Source organism: Aplysia californica, unplaced genomic scaffold (genome assembly GCF_000002075.1).
Source record: "Aplysia californica isolate F4 #8 unplaced genomic scaffold, AplCal3.0 scaffold00060, whole genome shotgun sequence".
Taxonomy (NCBI): domain Eukaryota; kingdom Metazoa; phylum Mollusca; class Gastropoda; order Aplysiida; family Aplysiidae; genus Aplysia; species Aplysia californica.
This window is the reverse complement of record NW_004797330.1, coordinates 1,393,175-1,413,017: the sequence shown is the minus strand read 5'-3', so window position 1 is coordinate 1,413,017 and position 19,843 is coordinate 1,393,175. Positions and strand designations below refer to the sequence as shown.

Genomic DNA, 19,843 nt, shown 5'->3' with positions numbered 1-19,843 from the left:
TGTACGGCCACCTCCTGAGAACGTCGTCTTTCTTCCTCTCAGATCACACTCTTTAGCTCTGGAACTTATATTATATTAAGAATGAACTCTGCATTAGTACATTTAACAGGAAGGATAACAAAATCTCCCAAACAATCTACACATGAACAAGAGCATGAACTGAACCATGTAATGTTGTGGAACTCATATTACAAGCAAAAAGAGAGACTAAACCCAAGAAAGTTTTTATGACAAAAGCTCCAATGACACTGGTAGATAAACAAAAAGCAATCAAAGACAAAAAAAATTACATAGTTCTTCTTCCTCGTTCTCGATGACAGCAGCTAGGCAGTCAGTCCGATGTCGCGTACAAACTGTGTAGTTCGCTTCAACTCTGAAAGACTGCCATAGAGTTTTCTCTCAAGGGGAGCCACATTCTGCCACGTCTGTGAGCGAAGGACTTACATAGTGAAAGTCGTTCAGCAGCAGCAGACACGAATTCTTTTCACCACGGGTTGAATTTATGCAGATCGGAACAGCTTTTTCTAAAGACTCCGACAGCAACCAATAAAAAAGACACATCATTGATTAAAGAGTAGTTATAAATAAAAAGATAAAACAACAGATTTGATCATAACGAAGAAATAAAATAAAATATCAACTATCACTGTGACTAGCTGGCAGGTAAGTGTGTTCCAGTGAAATAGTATGCATCACTGAACAAGTACGCAGTCACTTACAGACATCTACATACAATAACAGGTACAAGTAATGTCTTCTATAATCCACTGTTGTTTTCCATCAAAACATCAAGATTTGATGCGTTGCACGCATCTCATTTTAATTTGAACAACAGTAAATCGTACACCATGATCTCACAGCTTTGTGTAACAAAAAAATTCCGCTAACCCTCAATCACAAATTTCTTCTCGTTGAACGATTGAAAATATATTTCTATGAATTGTTTGGCTTGAAACGAGAAACAGTTATTTGAAGTCCTAACAAAAAACACGAAAAAGTCGAATGGGTCGATATGTTATTTCTCGTCAGTTGCCTCTCACATGATTCTACATTTGCCTTTCAGGAAAAAGCTTATAACTAAAAACTGAACTTTGACAGACATTCACTGCACTCCATCGACACAGCCAGAGCCAACCTGGGCCGAGAGGGGAAATGATCTCCCAGAGGAAATGACTGAGATACTTCATAAAAATTATGACATCTCTGAAATCGAACTCGGGTCTCCTGCATATGGTAGTGAAGTGCCCAACTATTACACCACAGGCATCAGTTTCCAAAACCTAGAAGAGTGAAAGAAAGAGAAACATACAAGACAGCAATCGCAACTGTGTACAGGAGAGCAACCAAATCTAGTTGACAACTCAAGTTTTGTCCCAAGAGAGTGCCATCTCACTAACTCTCAATGAATACATTGATGAGGACCCTATTACTTCACAGTTCTACTGTCAAACACTTCTGGCATTGAGAGGGATATGATGGCCATTAACAACAACAATGAAAGCAGAAACGAAACTTCGAAACAGTAAGGTTTTTTTAAAAGACCAATACCGACAAGAATAAATAAGTTAGTATACCAAAGAGTCAGTGACTTACAGAAAACAACAAAGTCACTATTTTCATTCAGTCAACACTTTTTTCAGTTTAGCAGACTTCAGGAAAAGTATGGAAGTTAGTTAGAAAATTGATATTCTCAAAAAGAAAAAACAGTCGTACAAAAAGGTACAAAATTACCTTCGTAATTTTGGTTTCTTCTAAGATTAACTCATGAGAAATTCATTGTCACTGTGAAACCATTTTTCTGCCTCTTAAGCTGTAGGAATAAACGTACTCAATAGAATTAACCTACTCATAATCATACATCAAAATTAAAGAGCAAAGTGAAACGCCAAAGAAAGGAAGCACAATGCACTTTCTCTCTGTGTTCCCATCTCTCACTTTCACACCACATCCATATGCACCTTATCAAAACCAATGAAGTGGACAACCACACTCATTATTGCTTAACACTATCACAGTCAAAGGGATGACGGAAGGGCTAGGGTTTTTTAAAAAAAGGTTGGGGGGGTGGGGGTGGAGTAAGACATTTGTCAACAGCAAAACACCTTCGGTCTACATTGTCAAGGTACATTACTAGACATTCCTACACTCTCCCACTTTTTCTACCTCTCCCGCCCACACACAAGTCTCTAAGTCTTGAGCATTTCACTCTGAGGAGTTGTTGGTATTTGCAAGGAACAAATTATCCCCCTCATTTGATCAACCCACTTACTTGGGGAATTTACTTTTAGAACTTAAGACCATATTATACCAAGTATCAAACTTCCTTACCCTCTGCCTGATTAATCTGAATATCCTTGCTGTCACTTCAGTCTGTTTGACCCTGCTTTACATGTGTACAGCAAATTTTGAGCAACTCACTTAACTGGTGACATCAACAATATAGATTGGTTAAACATAGCACAAAGAGAATTATTGATAAAATCCTTCACTGGAAATCTTGTAATTTCCATTTTCTTTCCCACTGCTAAGAAATAATGAAACAATAATATAATATTAAATTTCTGAATGTTAAAAATGAAAGCACACTAAACATTACGAATCTTATTTCAAATGACATCAGTATGAAAATATTAATATTATCCATCGATAATGAGAAAACTGCCAGTGGAAATAACAAAACCACAGAACATGCATTTACTTCACAAAACTTTTTCTAAAGAGAGAATGTATGAATATGCTCCCATTTCAAACATCTTATTTCCTATGAATGAGCTGTAAATTATTATGAGCACTCAAACTGAAATAGAGCTTGCCAGCAAAACAGCAAGCAATACAGCTTGTCAGTAACTGCACAAAAGGTGCAAAGTCTTCCATGATCTTTATTGCTAAAAACCCGACACACGGGAATACTAGTTGCAGTTGATTCACTTTGTCCATTGAACATTAACATTAAGTCACAGTAAGTCACTGAGCAAACATTCCACTTGGATCATTTCAAAGTCATTGAACCTTACAGACACATGACAAGTGGGGGCCAGGGGGGAATACAATGTACAAATCTAAAAGTACACCACTTGATCAGCGCACAGAAAATAAAGAGTCCACAAATAAACAGCAACCACTTGACAAAATAATCAAACTTGAGAAGAAGCAGCAATTTTTTTCACCATTATGCTCACATCAAAATTCCAACAAAAATTGTGCATAAGGACAACTCAGACAAAATATTTCACCTGCATCCTAGTCCTTGGGAAGGATATTCACGCAACACAACTAAGTGTTTTCATTAACAATACGATTGTTTAACCACTGAATGCGTGTAGTGAAGGGACCATCTAAAAAAAAACCCAAAAACAAAACACACGATGACTGAAAAAGTTACAGAACAGACACCAAAGATTAACACACTGTGCTTCTTGTTTGAGCATGCTCACACATATCGTTTACTGCATCTTTGATACAATACGAAACAGCCAACCTTTCCATGACAGCGTGGAATGATGGGGTAGGAAGCACAGAGACAACATACCTTTCATCAGAGCACACACTATCATAAGCTTTTTTCTACACAAAAAAAAAAAAAGATTTATTTGAGTCATAGTTCACGGCACATCAGAACGATAACAGCCATATTTCTCCACGACCAGATTCAAACAACAGAAAACTGAAACAAAATAAGAGGATGAAACGACTCAACATTACTGCCAATAACTTACTGACAACAAGGTGTCAGCTTGTATCAGTGGCTTGGCCTGATAAGACAAACAATTCACTACTTCCAATGAATTCCTGCTGTTTTACTTCTTAAGTATATACATGGTCTTTTGATTGATTTGGTATAATACCCCGTTCAATACTGTAAGATCTTTTATGGGGCAGGACCTCTGATTTATCTTCCTCTTCTAATGAGACAGTCAAGTGGGCAGGTGCCTTGATAAGCACAGACCTGCCAACAACTCTATGACCTAAAATAGGAGTTTTCCTCAAAATCTTCACAAAAATTTGGAGTTTGAAAAATATTGTGTCTCCAGAACTCCAATAGATTAAGATTACATAACAAACTAACAGTGGTAAATAAATGTCTAGTGCAAATACACACAAATTGACACAAAGAGAAATGTGCAATTTCATGTCATTTACACAAACTTGGATATAACCTAACGAAAACTGAATTCAAGATGGAAAAAATTTTTTTTTAATGTAAATCCAAACAGGTGTTCTTCAACGGACAAAAAAAAGAAAACAATCCGACAGTTATAATTTAATCAGAATACTTGGCAGGACTGTAAGTACCAAAATAAATCAAGTTAAAGAGTGTCCGATTAGAGATTCTCAGTGGTTGGAGGACGACACAAGAAGCTCCTCCATCTTTCCTCTCCCTTGGTCGGTTCTGTTTACCTGCTTTGCTCCGACCTAGCATGGAGTGGCTGTTATCGTGCTGATGCACTTCTCATTGCTCAAACTTAATTATCACGTAGGAGACCATGCAAGCCTCTCAACAAAAGACTACCCTACACATAACTTCATAATCAGATACTCAATTCATCACACATTTATGAATACAAAACAAGTGTAAATGACTCCAAAGATTAAGCTTTTGTCATAACCCTCCATAAATACACATTTTGAGAATTGGTGTAAAATATAACGCACATTGTAACAAACAATTGTCACTGAATTTACTGCAAACAGAAGCTGAACACAACGCACTCAGATATAACTCTTGCTGGAGACTCGATTTAGGAATATAAAATTTGTCAATTTTATAAAAACGCACGTCTCTCTCTAAACCACAGAAGCACTAAAAGGTTAAACAGCACAAGTCCTGGGACGAGAGTACTCACACTCCGACACACCCCATGTCAAGTGCAGGTCACACCTAAAAGGAACTGAATTTTCCCTACACTATTCACAGTGCAAACCTACACCTGTCACTTGACTAGGGTAAAGACCACCACATTCATTCACACTGTCTTTCTCAATGAAAAAAGACAATGAAATCAAATCAAACTGTTGCAGCTTCTAAAATTTGAAGAATCCTTTCCAACCTGCTGAACACAAAGGACAGCTTAATCAAAACATTATTGTGTTTAACTGCTACAAGCAAAAAAAAGTGCTGTTAATTACAATAACACTGCAGTGACAATTTCCAGGAATTTCGGTTCTCCACAAACTGACAATACTTTTCATACAAATGACAGTATCCAGCTGCACAGACTTTGAAAGTAACCACAACCAGGGCATCAGCACATCATCGAATATTTGCAATCAAATCTACATGTGGTTCATTGCTCAAATATTTGACAAAGTTTTCTCATATATCAGGAAAGCAAAAAGGCATACAATAACAATATGGTTCAAGGGAAGACTGATGACCTCATTTCAAATCTCAAAAGGATAGTGAGCGGCACACAAGACTTACTGCAAAAGCTGTATCTAGCTTCTTCCATAGAACCGTCCGCAGGCATGTCAGAAAAGCAAGCATGCAACCATTACTAGTTATGATGACAATATTGTTCTGCTTGCAATTTCACTGGCTATCTGTATTATGGAAACATTACAAAACCAGTCTTAACCCCTCTGAACAGTTAGTTTTGAGTACTTGAAACAGAGACATATGCAAATATTAAATCTACAAAGACAGCTCAATGTTTCAGTGTGCTTTTTTGATCAATTGAATATTACTACCTGCAGTTGGTTTTGAAATGATGATATCGTCTTGCCTCTGGATTGCAAGAACTGGAAGCATGGGTGGACGATGGGCAACGGTTGAGAAAGGTTTTTAAGTGTGAAAATGAATGTACAACATTTATGCTGCTATGTATATTATGCACAATAACATCACTTTATAAGTCTGGCAAAACCTCAAAATGAGACAAAGGTTCAAGGCCACAAACAGAATGATCTTGTCATTAGGAGCTCTAAGAAGTAAACTAAAAAAATGAGGAGAAATCCGTTTCTTAGTCACAATATACAGACTAATATATTCCGTGATGAAAAAAAAAAGTATTATATTAGATAAAAATTGTCGAGCTTCTACATTGAGAAATTAAAAGTCAATGACTAGAAGTATGAAAACTAAATTGAAAAAAAAAGAGAAAAAACTAATTCTCGGTACATTTCCATATAATTTTGACTCTAACTCTCAACATTTTCCTTCGAGTATAAATTTCTTTTTAAGTCTTCAAACCTTCATTTCATTTTAAGGTCTCGCTCTTCATATCCATCCATTCAAAATAGTCTGATACAGACTGATTTTTACCTCTCTCTCTCTCTCTCTCACACACACACACACACACACACAAACGCTCACACCCCCACACACAACCCCAACACATTTAGAAGTGGTGAGAAACTGCAACAAGTGCAAAGAAAGTACTAGACCCCTATCACCTCACTTCACTCTGAATATGCCAATACATCATAGAAGAACAAAGTGGTGATAATGTCTCCAAACAAACAAATCCCCTTTTTAATATCTTAAACATACATATACAAAGAATGAGAATTAACATGTATACACATAAACTTAACTCCACACTCTCTCTCTCTCTCACTCCCCTTTTCGCATACATACATGCACACAAAGGCTCACATTTACTTTCAGAATATGTCCTGTGAGTTCATCAGCACTTGTTTAAAGTGTGATTTACAAACACCTTGATACATTCCAACTGATGCACTCACGCACACACACACACAGAACACACACACACACACTGACTCACACACACACCGACTCACACACACATATAAACACTTAAACCAATAATAATAATAATAATATTATGATGATCTGCTAAGAGCGATGTGCCTTGCTATATTTCACTCCACCACCACCACCACCTGCTCCAGTGTCATGTGACATGTCTCCGACACCCCCACCTCCTTTACCACCGCTCTCCCCACCCGGCGAGTCCTCCTGTAAAGTTTTGTGGAAGGAGCCGGAAAACTCGAACGCACGGATCCATATCGTTGTGTAGCACAGGAAGTAGACAAGGAGAACGATGACGAACACAATGAGGATGGAGCGGTTGCGGCACAAGCGCAGCCGGTGTAGTCTCGACGATGACCTTGACAACGCCAACAGAGCCAGTACAACCACAAGTGCCAGGGCCAGCATCACCATCACATTGTTGTTGGCCCGGCTGAAAACCTGGAAACGGGATTGTTCGAGTTTGAGCATAAATTCAACATTCTACTGAACAGGAATAGGTAATTTTGATGGTGGAAAACAGGGGCCTCTGAATTAAAACAAAGAAACAGAGCTAAAAATTTAAAAATATTCCTTGAAGGATAATCATTAACCCTATCCATACGTCGTGTTTTACTATCATATCCATACCACGGGGGGAACTCTGTGCCACCATTTTCCAAAGAGGAAATTTACTCGTTAATCCGATCCGTACGCTTTTCATAGCGGTCTGTCAAAATGATTTAATGAGAAATACTGAAAATTTCAAAGAGATCTTCACACTAGAAGTATTTTAAAACGTGAAGAATACAACCCCGGGGGTACAAAACGACCCCAGGGCGTACGGATAGGGTTAAATAAAGTAAGAAAAAAAGAACATATTCAGAAAATAATCCACAACAATAGACTCAAAGTGACGGTCATAACCAACTGCACCAAAAACTGGTTGCATTATATTTTGGCCCATCACAATTTGCTACCAAAAATAAACTTCAATGAAATGAAGTATTGTTATAAAACAAAACAAAAAAGAGCTATGACCAAAAACTATGCAAAATGATTATCCAAACTATAACTCACATGCCCACAGTCAGCCAAACTCCCTCCTCTCTGGCTCACGTGGAGCTCAATGTCCTCAATCTGGACAAAGTTGTGCGTGCGGCTGCAGTTACCGCCCTTGCAGCCCAGCGTGTCGTTGAGAACTCGGCGGCGGGGAGGGGGGTGTAGACAGTAGCCAGGTCCACTGATCTCCCCCGCGTTCACTCCACGTCTAGTGACAGAGTTGAAAAAGAGAAAACATTAGTATACAGGAGGTCAGTGAAAATAAAGTTTAATCCCCCCAGTTTTCATGCATCATGATGATAACAGCCCACCTTTTCATATTTGTGTAAGACATAGCTGCCATCCTAATGACCTGATGGTGAACCTCAGTGCTGTGTACTAGGTCAAGCAGTTTGAAATGAGAGGGCAACATTTTGTATTTCTAGATTTTACTTTTACCATTACACCTGTAACCAGGCTCATATGACCTTACGCAGTTGCAAGCACAGTAAAACATTACTAAAACTAAAAGCACCTGCAACATAATATTGTTGTTGTTGAGCTGCAGATAACCATTAGCCAGCATGATAACTACATGTACTAAAGAAGAGACCAGGGTGATAGAAGAACAAAAAAGAAGTAGCGGAAGAAGACTGGACAAGAGCACCCAAAAACCACCTACACTTGTTGAATATATTTCATTAGTCTGATAATGGCTACATTTGGCTCCTGTCATTCATATTTCACAGACGGAACGTAATGTTTTTAAATATTTTTTGAAGTTCAGAAGAGAGGAAAAGAAGTAGTAGGGCAGAGAGCTGTTTGGGTACCAGCACTGAGTAAAGACATGCGTATTTAGTACACATATGTGAGGCGTGCTGACAAAATGAGTTTTTTCTCGGATTCAAGACTTATGGAAAAAGGATATAGGCCTATCACGCTTATAGGTGAAGTTTTTATAATTCATTAATATGGAATAATTAAAGGCATGTTATAGTTAAAGAATATGGCATCAGCAAAAATTCTACGAATCTGACCCTTGTGTAGATTTTTTGCCAATATCTCCATTTTGTGGATTGTGAGAAGTAACTCATTTTGTCAGCACGCCTCACATATATGTTATGTATACAAATACAGGCAGCAGTCTGCCACTACCCACTTGATCATGCGGCACCTATGTTCCGATAACCTCTCAGCAGCCTTGTCTAGGTTTTTCACATCCTTGCTACTCCACAGTCGCTCTGCTGCAGCTGATGCCCTTGGCCTGTGCACATACATGAGAACAATTGAAAACCATTACAACCTGAGGCTTTTTAGTTTTAATAAGAGTTTTACGGCACTTGCAACAAATATGGTTATATAAGTGCCAAAGATTAGACGTGTTACAAGAGAGTAACACAAAAAAGGAGGGGGGATAGAGTCGATAGATGTTTTATAGGAAAGAAACAGCAAACCACACCAAAGCACCTGCCAACCACCAACAATTTGAGACTTTCTATGAACATCTGCATATCAACAGTTCAGTGTAAGAATCCATCCATCATACATCACTTTTCAAAATGGCATATAGCAGTTATACACTAAACAGTTCAAGTGTGTTTGACTTAACAATGAAATGAGAATAACATAGACAAAACTGTCAGAGAGCTGAAGATGACCTAAAACCAGAGAATAGTACCACTGAGATTCAACTTGTATACCTCAGGAATAAGAGTAAACCATAAGCCTTTACACTATAGACCTTTACATTTCCCAAATCCCAATTCCTGGAATGCTCAAAATTGGTAAACCCCACGTATGCCTACCTACCCTACAGTTTCAAAGGGTTAAACATTAAACAACATTGTAGGAGCTTGTAACTGAGAAGAAAAGTGATGGTACATCATTAAATTATAAGAGGGTAAGATACAGGGAGGGCAGCTTTTTTTTACCCATTTTCAGCAATCAGCTGCACATAGCAGTTCTTGTTGCAAGCCACAGTTCCCCGGTGTGCAATAAATATCAGAGGAACTGTTCATCAACCATGAGACAAACTGGGTGCATCTACTCCCCTTTTAACCTAACATAACTGGGTCCTGTGTTGAACCTTATCAGCACACTTAAGAGAAAGGAAAAATTAGCTCTGCTTATATTTGAAGCCACTTTTGTCAAAGGCTAAAGCGGTAAAACTAGAGACTCAAATCTCAGCGCCTTTAGAATTTTTGCTTATCCTTTCTCATCTCTAGAATCCTTCCTCTCAGGCTCGGTATTATTAAGAAACAAAATGTTCCATCTTCAAAACACCCTATTTTGAGCACAGAAGGAGTTTAAACTTTAAAGAAAATTACAAACATAAGAGCAAGGAGACTAAGATAGAACTATAAGAAAACTTACCACATGAGAGGTATGAGATTCTCGTTGGAGAAGTACTCGGACCAGAAAGCAATCTCTCCTCCTAAGACTTTCTTCTCATCGATGTGGTAACCTGAGAATTCAGACCAGCATAACATTTTTAAAAACCATTCCTGTTAAATCCGTGAGACTAAATGAGAACCAAAACTGAAACTCTAACTGAAAAAGTAGACATGTAAAGGGTTCCGCCAAAAAAGAAGACGAGTGTATTTGTTGTCCGACATTGCTGAGCTTGAACAAAATAAGAGACAAGCGAAATTGAGACATAAAAAAGAAGTTGCCCAAAACATTGTAATTTTTTGCTTCTCCTGAAAAAAAATCCTTCTCCAGATACGAAAGCCTTCCCCCATACCTCTGGAATAAGAGAGCCAAAAAAAAAAAAAGTTTTAAATCTCACCGTAGCTCTGATCTACAGGGTCACAGTTGTAGTACTTTGGCCACTTGGTGCCGTACTCCACGTGGTCCAGGTACCAGCAGGTAGAGTAGAGGACCTGGTAGCCCATGGAGGTAGCTCGCATCACGTCCGCCATGTCACCCATCCACACCTGGATGATGGTGTCGTTGGGCAGCTGTACATGGGAGGGACACAAAGTGGCGTGCTGAGTCGCAGTTACAACAGCAGGAAGAATAGTAAGGGAGAGCAGGGATGCCACACAACTTTTTTGAAAATAGCTGAAAATCAACGCGTCACGGTCTGGCGAACACATGAATATCAATTTGAAACCCAAAGGGTGTACATAGAGAGAAATGACAAACCCAAAGGGTGTACATAGAGAGAAATGACAAACCCAAAGGGTGTACATAGAGAGAAATGACAAACAAACATAAGCTGTGTTATTTGAACATTTGTGTGTGTGTGTGTGTGTGTGTGTGTGTGTGTGTGTGTGTGTGTGTGTGTGTGTGTGTGTGTGTGTGTGTGTGTGTGTGTGTGTGTGTGTGTGTGTGTGTGTGTGTGTGTGTGTGTGTGTGTGTTTTGTTTTTTCTCAAACTATAGATTCTATCTCGATCTCAATAACGGAATAGCGGACCAAAATCAAAATACCGGAAATACCAGAAAAAAGCGGAAAAGTGGCATCCCTTTGGAGAATTATCTAAAAGTTAGACTATTTCCCTCAAAGTAATTATTCTTTGTACATCCTCCATTAAAAAAACAACAAAACAAACAAAAACTATTAGAGAAAAGTGTATGCTGGCACAGCTTTATTATGTTAGGAACAGATTTCTTCATAGACAGATAGCTAATTCTCACAGAATGGTGGATTGGACCGATGATGACATTTTAGTTGTGGTACAAACTGATTTTATCAAAACCTATCGGAACCTCTGTATCGTCTAAGTCACGTAAAAAGTGATTTGACACGAGACAAGAAGCAACTAATCTGATCATTAAGCGAAAACATATTTGAATGATAAGAGATAGCTTACCACATCGAGTTGCCTGCCAGTGTACCTACCACTAACACTTACCTGCAGATTGTTGTTCATCACTTCCTGCCACATGATGTAGCGGACGCCCTTCTTGCGCTTGTGACCCAAATCATTCAGAATCTTGATTAATCTGAAGACAGCAAAAACACAAAAGGTCAGGTCAGTCAGTTGAGGATGCACTGAGCTAGAGTCACTGCAAGGTGAAGTCTACACCAAGTATACACAGCATACACTAGATTTTACCAGGAACAGACTAGCACAGCAGAAATATTGAATAAAAAAAAAAGAAGAAAGAGAGAAAACGAAGGTAACCCATAACCAGCACTTCTATACACAATGTGTGGGTGTGTGTATGTGTGTTTGTGTGCGAGCACACGTGTGCGTATGTGTGCGCATATGTGCGTGAGTGCGCATGTGTGTGTGTGCGTGTGCATGCGCACATGTGCATGTGTGCGCATGTATGCGTGTATGCGTTTGTGTGTGTATGCACGCGTGTGTGTGTGTGTGTGTGTGTGTGTGTGTGTGTGTGTGTGTGTGTGTGTGTTTGTGTGTGTGCATGCTCGTATGTGTATGTATGTGTGTGTGTGTGCGCATCATGTGAGTATATGTATGTGCATGCACAAAATTCCACCAACAAACCAGTGCCTTAAAGAGAGGACAATCACCTGTTGACATAGTACTCATAGACCATCTTCACATCTTCAGACCACACGTTGTTCCAGCCAAAGTTTGAGTTGTAGAAAGAACTTCCAGCCTGCTGCTGTGAGCGGCCGCTAGACTTCTTGGACAGCTCTGTGGCAAATGCCATCACTTCTGGGTTTGATTGCCTGAAGGGGGAAAGAAAATGAAGAGAGAGAGATGAAAGATAAATTATAATAAAATATGGTCAATAAAAATGTATGAACAAAAAGTGAAAGAAAGTGGTCCAGCCTCTAATGGATGGGGACATAAAGACATAAAAATAGGGAGAACAATGGCGGATATGAAGTTACTGATTATGATGCACAGTTAGTTGTACATGTGTCTAATTTGAAGGAAAACAAGGATACAAATTATTTAATTACGTCACCATAAATAAGATACATATTTGAGAAAGCTAAACTGTTGGCGATTACATAACACATACTTGAGCATGAAGAGGAGCCCATTTTATGGGAGAAAGAGACAGGAGAAGAAAAGTTTATGAATACATGGTTCCAAAATATAAGCAGAAATCTTTCTGCTTCTTCAGCTCTTCCAAACTTATTCTATATCATTCACTTCTCATTTTTCCAGATATCCAACTCCTCCACTCAACAATGCCAAAAATACAAAACCCCCCCAAAAAACAAAAAGGGGAGGGGAGGACAGAGTCTAAAAAAAACCCCAGTAAAACCATAATAAATTACTAATACAAAAAGGTATCAACGAAGGAGCAGTCAAGAAAAGCCCCGAGATTTTCAACATTGTCAAAACAGCCAGAACGCTGAGGAACAAAAGTCATGGTGTAGGCGGGTGATTAAGTGAATGGGTGAATGGGTGGGTGGGTGGGTGAGTGTGTGTCTGAGTGAGTGTGTGAGTGAGTGAGTGAGTGAGTGAGTGAGTGAGTGAGTGAGTGAGCGAGTGAGTGAGTGAGTCAGTGAGTCAGTGAGTGAACGAGTGAGTGAGTGACAGAGTGAGTGAGTGAGTGAACCAAAGAAAAAAGTTCATTACCATCAACACATCAATACTCACCAGCATCCTAAGGGCACCTCATCACCTCCAAGATGCAGATACTGGTCCTTGAAGACACCCATGATCTCCTGGAAGAGAGTCTGCAGGAAGCGGTAGGTGGAGTTCTTGCTGGGGTCGATGGGGCCCAGGTAACCCTTGACCGGGGTGCTGCCAGAGTAACACTGGGTCAGTAGCTCAGGACGGCTCAGGCCCCAGGCATAGGTGTGACCTGGAATGAAGAGAAAAGTGATATAGATGACGACGACTTCAGCTTTTACGGCTTCAATAAAGCCCAAGACCTTATCATCAATGTATGTGAGGGCCATCAAGCAGATAAAGATGAGTGTAATAGAAAGCAAGAGAAATAAAAGTAGACCCCGACTTATTGGCAGCCTTAAACTCTGACTTTGAACCAAAAGAAAAGACACTTCATTAATTGTGTCGTGGGTGGTTTAATAGTTAAGCTGTTGGGCTCGTAACCGAAAGCACATAGGTTCAAACTCTGTCAGGGGCATGACATTGTGTCCTTGGGATACGCACTTTTTCTTAAATTTTCCTTTTCATTCAGGTAGGAATGGGTATTTCGCTACAGGACGCAAAAGGTCTTGTCAGTTTGTTGATGGTTTAGCCCTTGATCAACAGCTTGTTGCACTGTAGGCTTCTCGGTAAGCCCAGTGAAAGAAAGAGGTTCGGTATCTCCCGTCAAAGTCATACTCCTCTCTAACTCTAAGGAAACAGTTATAAGGCCTAATAAAAAAAACCCTGAAGAAACTTCAATGTTTTCAATGTGAAGACCACCCACATCCAGCCTAGTCACTCACCTGGGGTGTCAAACTCTGGCATGACACGGACGCCACGGACACGAGCATACTCGATAATCTCGGCGATATCTTCCAGAGAGTAGACATAGGTAGGGTGGAATGCTCCCTTACGGCTCAGCTCGGGGTAAACTTTGCTCTCGTACGGGAAGGACTGGTCGTCCACAATATGCCAGTGGAACACGTTCAGCTTGTTCATCTCCATGCTCTCCTACAAATGCACAAAGGAAAAAAACAGACATACAGTCGGGCATAAATAACTTAATGTCCGGGATTGACAAATGTGTTCAACACATTCATAATTCGGGCTAATCAAAGAAAAAAAAAAATTAAAGAGATATCAGTTGTGGAATGGCAAAATTTACAAACTATCCATGATATCTGTTTCCAACTATATATATGTTGAGTTTCATAATATATTTTACAACAAAGAGTTTGAACTTCTGCCATAACAGTAGCAACAATTCATAGGCATCTCGAAAAACCTTTTTCATAAACGTCTTACAAAAAAATACAAAAACATCATAGATACAGTGTTCTGCCATGAAAACAGGTTAATCGTCAAAGCAAGACTAAATCACAAAATTGAAGCACACACACACACATTCAACATGAATAGCGTTGTTCCAAGTTTACAGAAAAAGACTTTATCAACATCCCATACTTTCTTTCCAAATAAGCAAAAGTTTGAAGACACCATCCATCTTTGCTCTCGACTTACAATGATATCCAAGATGATTTCCTTGAAGAGGAAATGTCTGGAGGTGTCGATGTGCAGGCCTCTGTGAGGGAACCGCGGGTAGTCACTGATCACAGTCTCTTTGATGTACAGCTGGAGACAGAAAAAAAAAGGTTTAGAATAAGAAGGGATGAAAGTGAGAGTTTTTAAAATCTCAGACGTGAAATACGAGTCTGGAACATGTAAAGATGATATCATATAAAATGTACAGAACTGTTAATGCACTGGATGTAAGAAAATGAATAGCCGATATTGCCTATAGATAGAAAGGCAGAAAAAAAAGGTCAAAACAAAAACAAACAAAAAACTTCATGGGGTGAATTAGAGAAAGAATTATTTATAAGGCAAAAGCAAAAGAGGACCTAGCACATGTACATAGTGTTATCAAAGTCTGGAACGATATAAAATATCCTGTCCATCATTAACAGTGAGTACTTACTATTTCACAGCTTCATAACAGTGATGAAGAAGAGAAAAATTTTAAAAAGGAGAACAATAAAATTGTAAAAATAATCAAGTGCAAACAATGAACCAGTACACAACCTGTGGGCAAGGTTATTCCTTTCTGTTACTCAAAGATCAAAAGGGATCAATGCTGTGAAAAAAAATCTTCACTTACTGAAAAATGACAATTTTCTCTCTGAAAGAACAAGTATTCTTATGATCATATCAATTTTTGCCTACGTGAAACAGAGATCTTCTCACTTATAACACTTCTTGAGACCTACTTTACATAAATCACTTCTACCTGTTCCCCGCGAGACATTTCAACAGGGATGGAAACAGGTTTTGAAAAAAAGCAGGACAATATATGCACACTGAATGAAATAAGAATACAGTGAGACTAAATTATATTAGTTTCTTTCCCTTTATTACAACAAATAATCTCTATTTAGTATCTATAATATGTATTATGTATTGTTTATAGTAGACTTTTGTTAAAAGCTGGGGCCAAATAGCAAGTCGGCCGGAAAAAACAGACAAAGCCGGAAGATTTACATCCCTGTTTTAAGCAATAAAAGTTTAGTGCTCAGAAGATCAGTTGTGTCCAACAATGGTCACTCACCAGTCCATCGGTTCCCTTCCAGACCAGCTGTCCCAGGGTCTCCAGGCCACGCATGGCTCCCCACACCTCATTGGCCCAGATATACGTCTTTTTCTTCTTCACCACCAGGTCATCTGGGACACAGGACATCATACAACACATTACACAGCATGACCTCGTTGAGAATGACATCATCATACTGGGTCAACAATGTTAAAAGTAAAATACAGTGTCCATATATACGGGCCTATGCCCCCCGCAAAAACTGGAAATGTACGTAAAGATATAAAACATTCAAATATCTTTTGGAAAAGGGTAATGAACATAACCCTAATTTAACGACATATTTTCATCAATAAGTTACTTTATCTATACGCAAGGGTGGACAGGTGGGCATTAAATACTTTTCTTCCTTTCAGCAACATACATAGTCTGAGCATACATTCATACAAAAATAGAGAAAGGAAAAAATGTTTTTAAAAAAAAGAGAAAACTTACAAGATTCATCAGAGTCCAATGTTGGATATTTCTCACAGGCTTTCCTCACTTTAATCTCCACCCGTGAGATGGTAGGGGCCTTGACATATTCCTCGCTGTCATACTTGAGGCTCGGATCATCCACAAAGGTGCCCTCAGCATGCTGCAGGTTGTCGTACATGTCTTCCACAGCACCTCGTAACACCCGCTGAAGGTGGCGAACTATGGCTTCATCCAGGATGTCACATTTAACACCCGTAGGTACAAATCGCAAGTCCTTGCTCACTTTGTACACCTAGACAATAAGAGCAGATGAAGAATTCTGTTTCGGGCAAGGTAGACTGAAGGGTAAATTTTGACTCCATACATTTCAAGCAAACAATAAAGCAAACAAGGATGCCTGAATATTAAGATTAAGGAGGAAACATATAATCAAGAAACAATGACCAAGCAAAGAAACAAAAACTAAATCAGTTTTTAACAACAGTTTTAACACCGCCATCGACACAATTTAGATCACTTAGGAGGCCAGTCTCCGAACCTGCCTCGCAGTCTAAATAGCCACCGGAAACAATTAAAAGTTGAACAACCGCCACTTCAGTTTATTTCCCGCTGTGCTTTAAGGCTGCTTCCAGTCAGAAGCTTTTAGCTTTTAATAATCACTTTCTACACATTACAAACGAATAAACACAAAAATAAAATGAATGACTCAACAGCCTGATCATGGAGCAAACAAAGATACACCTTCAAAGCACCCATTATTCCCTAAATGTAAGCACCAAGAAACTATAGCTTGTGTCAACATTAAGCTGCCTATCAACAACACCTCTTGCAATGAAAAGAGCCATAAGGTATCTCAACATGTTAATATCATGAGTGATTACCTTTCATATCTACAAATAGATTTTTGACCACTGCAAGATTACTCAAGTTTTGTATTTTGTCAACAGAACATACACCGTTTGATTAAGTCAAGATAGAAATAACACTACAACTGAAGCACAGACAAAACAATGAAAGACTGACAGAAAAGAAATCATACCAAAAAATTAAATATTTCTCACGTTTTCCATTCGAGTAAAATGGGATCAACAGATTCACAACAGAGAAGAAGTTGAGAAAGAAGAAAAAGGTTCTGTCTTTAGAAAACAGGAAAAAGAGTAGAAATTGTTATCTCACCACTGATGTGTTCACACTCAACCTCAAATAAAAAATTGAATCAACCATCCCTAAACAATACATTCCTGGCCCAGAATACATTGATACAAGTAGCTTCACATCAAGGAGCTCACCTTCTTATCTTTCTTGGAGTAGTACTGCGGCATGGGCCAGGGCTCTCCCGTGGTAGGGTGCGGTGCTCGTCGCACTTTCATCTCCGCGTTACCGTAGTTACTAAACATGATAGAGAAATCCTCCCAGTCCCAGCTGAGGTGCAGCCCCCCAATCTGTGGCTGGTCGCGGTCCCGCCTGTTGCTGTCATCGTTCATGTTCTGATACTGCTGGTTCTGATTGTTGTTCCCACCCCCGCCCATATTATCGTTGTCATTATTATTGACTTGGCTATTATCATTATTACTGAGCACGTTCGGCACTTGCTGGGGTAGGTTGGGTAGCTCTGCGTTGTTGTTGATCTGATCCCCAGCGTCTCTCTCGCTGCGAGGGATCTCATTGTCACTGCCCGGAAGTTTCTCACCCGGCTCTGGCACACGTGCTACCACTTTCAGCGCGTCCTGATTTGCAGCTGGATTGTCATGCTGCACTGGATTAGGAGGTTCAGCTTGAGCTTGGTTAGCCACATTTTCACCATTATTTCCTGCTGGGAGATCCACCCCCGCATTCTTCTGCCTGTCCCTTGTCTCCAGTCCTGCACCGGCCACATTTCTCACAGAATCACGCCCCAGGTCTTTCTTACTGAGGAGTCCTTCAGCATCAAACTGCTTCCTCACATCTTGCTGAGGGCTTTTCTCCTCTTCGTTCAACATGGGCCCAGCATTCTTTAGGGCCGGCACCTCTCCTGATCTCAGCTTATTGCCACCGGGAAGCCCAGCACCCTCCAGTTCCTTTCTGGCTTTCAGCTCTTTGACAGCAAGCTCCTGTTGCTGCTGCAACTTCATCTGGTCTTCTGCTTTCTTCTTCATGTCTTCCAACCACTGTTGCTCTCTCTCTTTCTGCAAAAGAAGCAGAAACCAGAGACAAATAACAAATTGTCCATATATAACCACACTACTCAGCAAAGAAATGGATAACAAAGTTGAAAAAGTTATTAAATTTGGTAAACATTTTACACCAATGATTTCTGAGACCCCATACCCACACCCGCCGATTATTTCAAACGAGTCTTTCCAGAAAAATTCACATTTTCTCACCCACTTAACATCATACAAAACTTGAACAGAACAAAAAACCAGGAAACCTCACCTTCCAAACTTTGAAATCAATCCCTAAGGGAGGAACAGCACATAACAAGCCACCACTTTGCTTTTTCTTTTTCATTTTTAGATCCGCAGTTTTTCTTCACAAATCCCAATCACTTCACACTCTGATTCTCAACTTCCCCACATCTTTCTTCATTATTCTACTTTTATAATTGCACTGTAAAATCCGCCAAATCATCTTCCCTCTCCCATCTACCCCCCCCCCCTCTCCTACTAAGCGCCCCCTTTTCTATATATTTTTTTATGTTTCGTACCCCCCCCCCCCCCCCCAATTCCACTTACCAATATTTCAGTCTCTCCTCTCCTCCCTCATTTCACCAATCTTCCAGCCTCTACCTTGTCGTATTCCACCTATATTTCAGCCTCCTTCCCGCCCCCTCTCACCTCTCTCTGGCGTTCTCTCTGCCGACTCAGTTCCTGCCTCTCCTTGTCTCTCTGCTTCTGCTCCAGCTCCTGCCGTAGGTTGTCTGCCCTCTGTATGTCCAGCTGTCTCTGTCGCTCCTGTCTGCGTTTCTCCCGGCCCGCCATCTCCGCCTGCTGCTGGGCTACCTGGCGCTCGTGCTCCTCCAGTTGTCTGTTGAGCTCTGCCTGGTTCTCCTGGGCTCTCTGGACACAACAGACAAAAAATTTAAAAAATTAAAAATTAACTCTGAGCAGAAAACAAACACAAAATGTCTCTCTCTGTGTAGAAAACACTCACAAAATGTTGTCTCTGTGTGTAGAAAACACTCACAAAATGTTGTCTCTCTGTGTAGAAAACACATACAAAATGTTGTCTGTCTGTGTAGAAAACACTGTGTACTCTCAGTGCAGAAAAGACAACAAAAAATATTTCCTCAATTTCATGGAAAAAAAGTTTGATTTGTTGTAATTGACTGGTCATTAATATGTTGTCTACTGACAATCATGATCATTTAGGGGGTATGCTGCTTCAACCCTGGCTACCAAGGTCAGTTTGGCAGAGTGAGATACATCACCCCAGAAGAAAGACAGCAAAATGCTTGATGGAATAAATTATGTTCTAAATTGGAACCTTAACTCATGTCTTTTGAACACAAGATAAACAGCTTAGTCCCTACACCA

At 39.7% G+C, this 19,843-nt stretch overlaps 1 protein-coding gene across 1 annotated transcript in view; it reads right to left on the bottom strand.

Annotated features, from left to right (window-relative positions):
* Positions 1–1,536: 1,536 nt before the first annotated feature.
* LOC101855238 overlaps positions 1,537–19,843 on the bottom strand; it is a 20,553-nt gene continuing 2,246 nt past the window's right edge. The window contains exons 3-16 of the mRNA XM_005093248.3: positions 19,145–19,366; positions 17,618–18,493; positions 16,347–16,620; positions 15,870–15,982; positions 14,786–14,896; positions 14,068–14,275; positions 13,268–13,475; positions 12,220–12,381; positions 11,594–11,684; positions 10,524–10,695; positions 10,109–10,199; positions 8,895–8,999; positions 7,775–7,964; positions 1,537–7,156 (exon numbers count right to left, since the gene is read on the bottom strand). Coding sequence (XP_005093305.1) covers positions 6,800–7,156; positions 7,775–7,964; positions 8,895–8,999; positions 10,109–10,199; positions 10,524–10,695; positions 11,594–11,684; positions 12,220–12,381; positions 13,268–13,475; positions 14,068–14,275; positions 14,786–14,896; positions 15,870–15,982; positions 16,347–16,620; positions 17,618–18,493; positions 19,145–19,366 — 3,180 coding nt within the window. The 3' untranslated portion in view covers positions 1,537–6,799. The remainder of the gene's footprint in view (positions 7,157–7,774; positions 7,965–8,894; positions 9,000–10,108; positions 10,200–10,523; positions 10,696–11,593; positions 11,685–12,219; positions 12,382–13,267; positions 13,476–14,067; positions 14,276–14,785; positions 14,897–15,869; positions 15,983–16,346; positions 16,621–17,617; positions 18,494–19,144; positions 19,367–19,843) is intronic.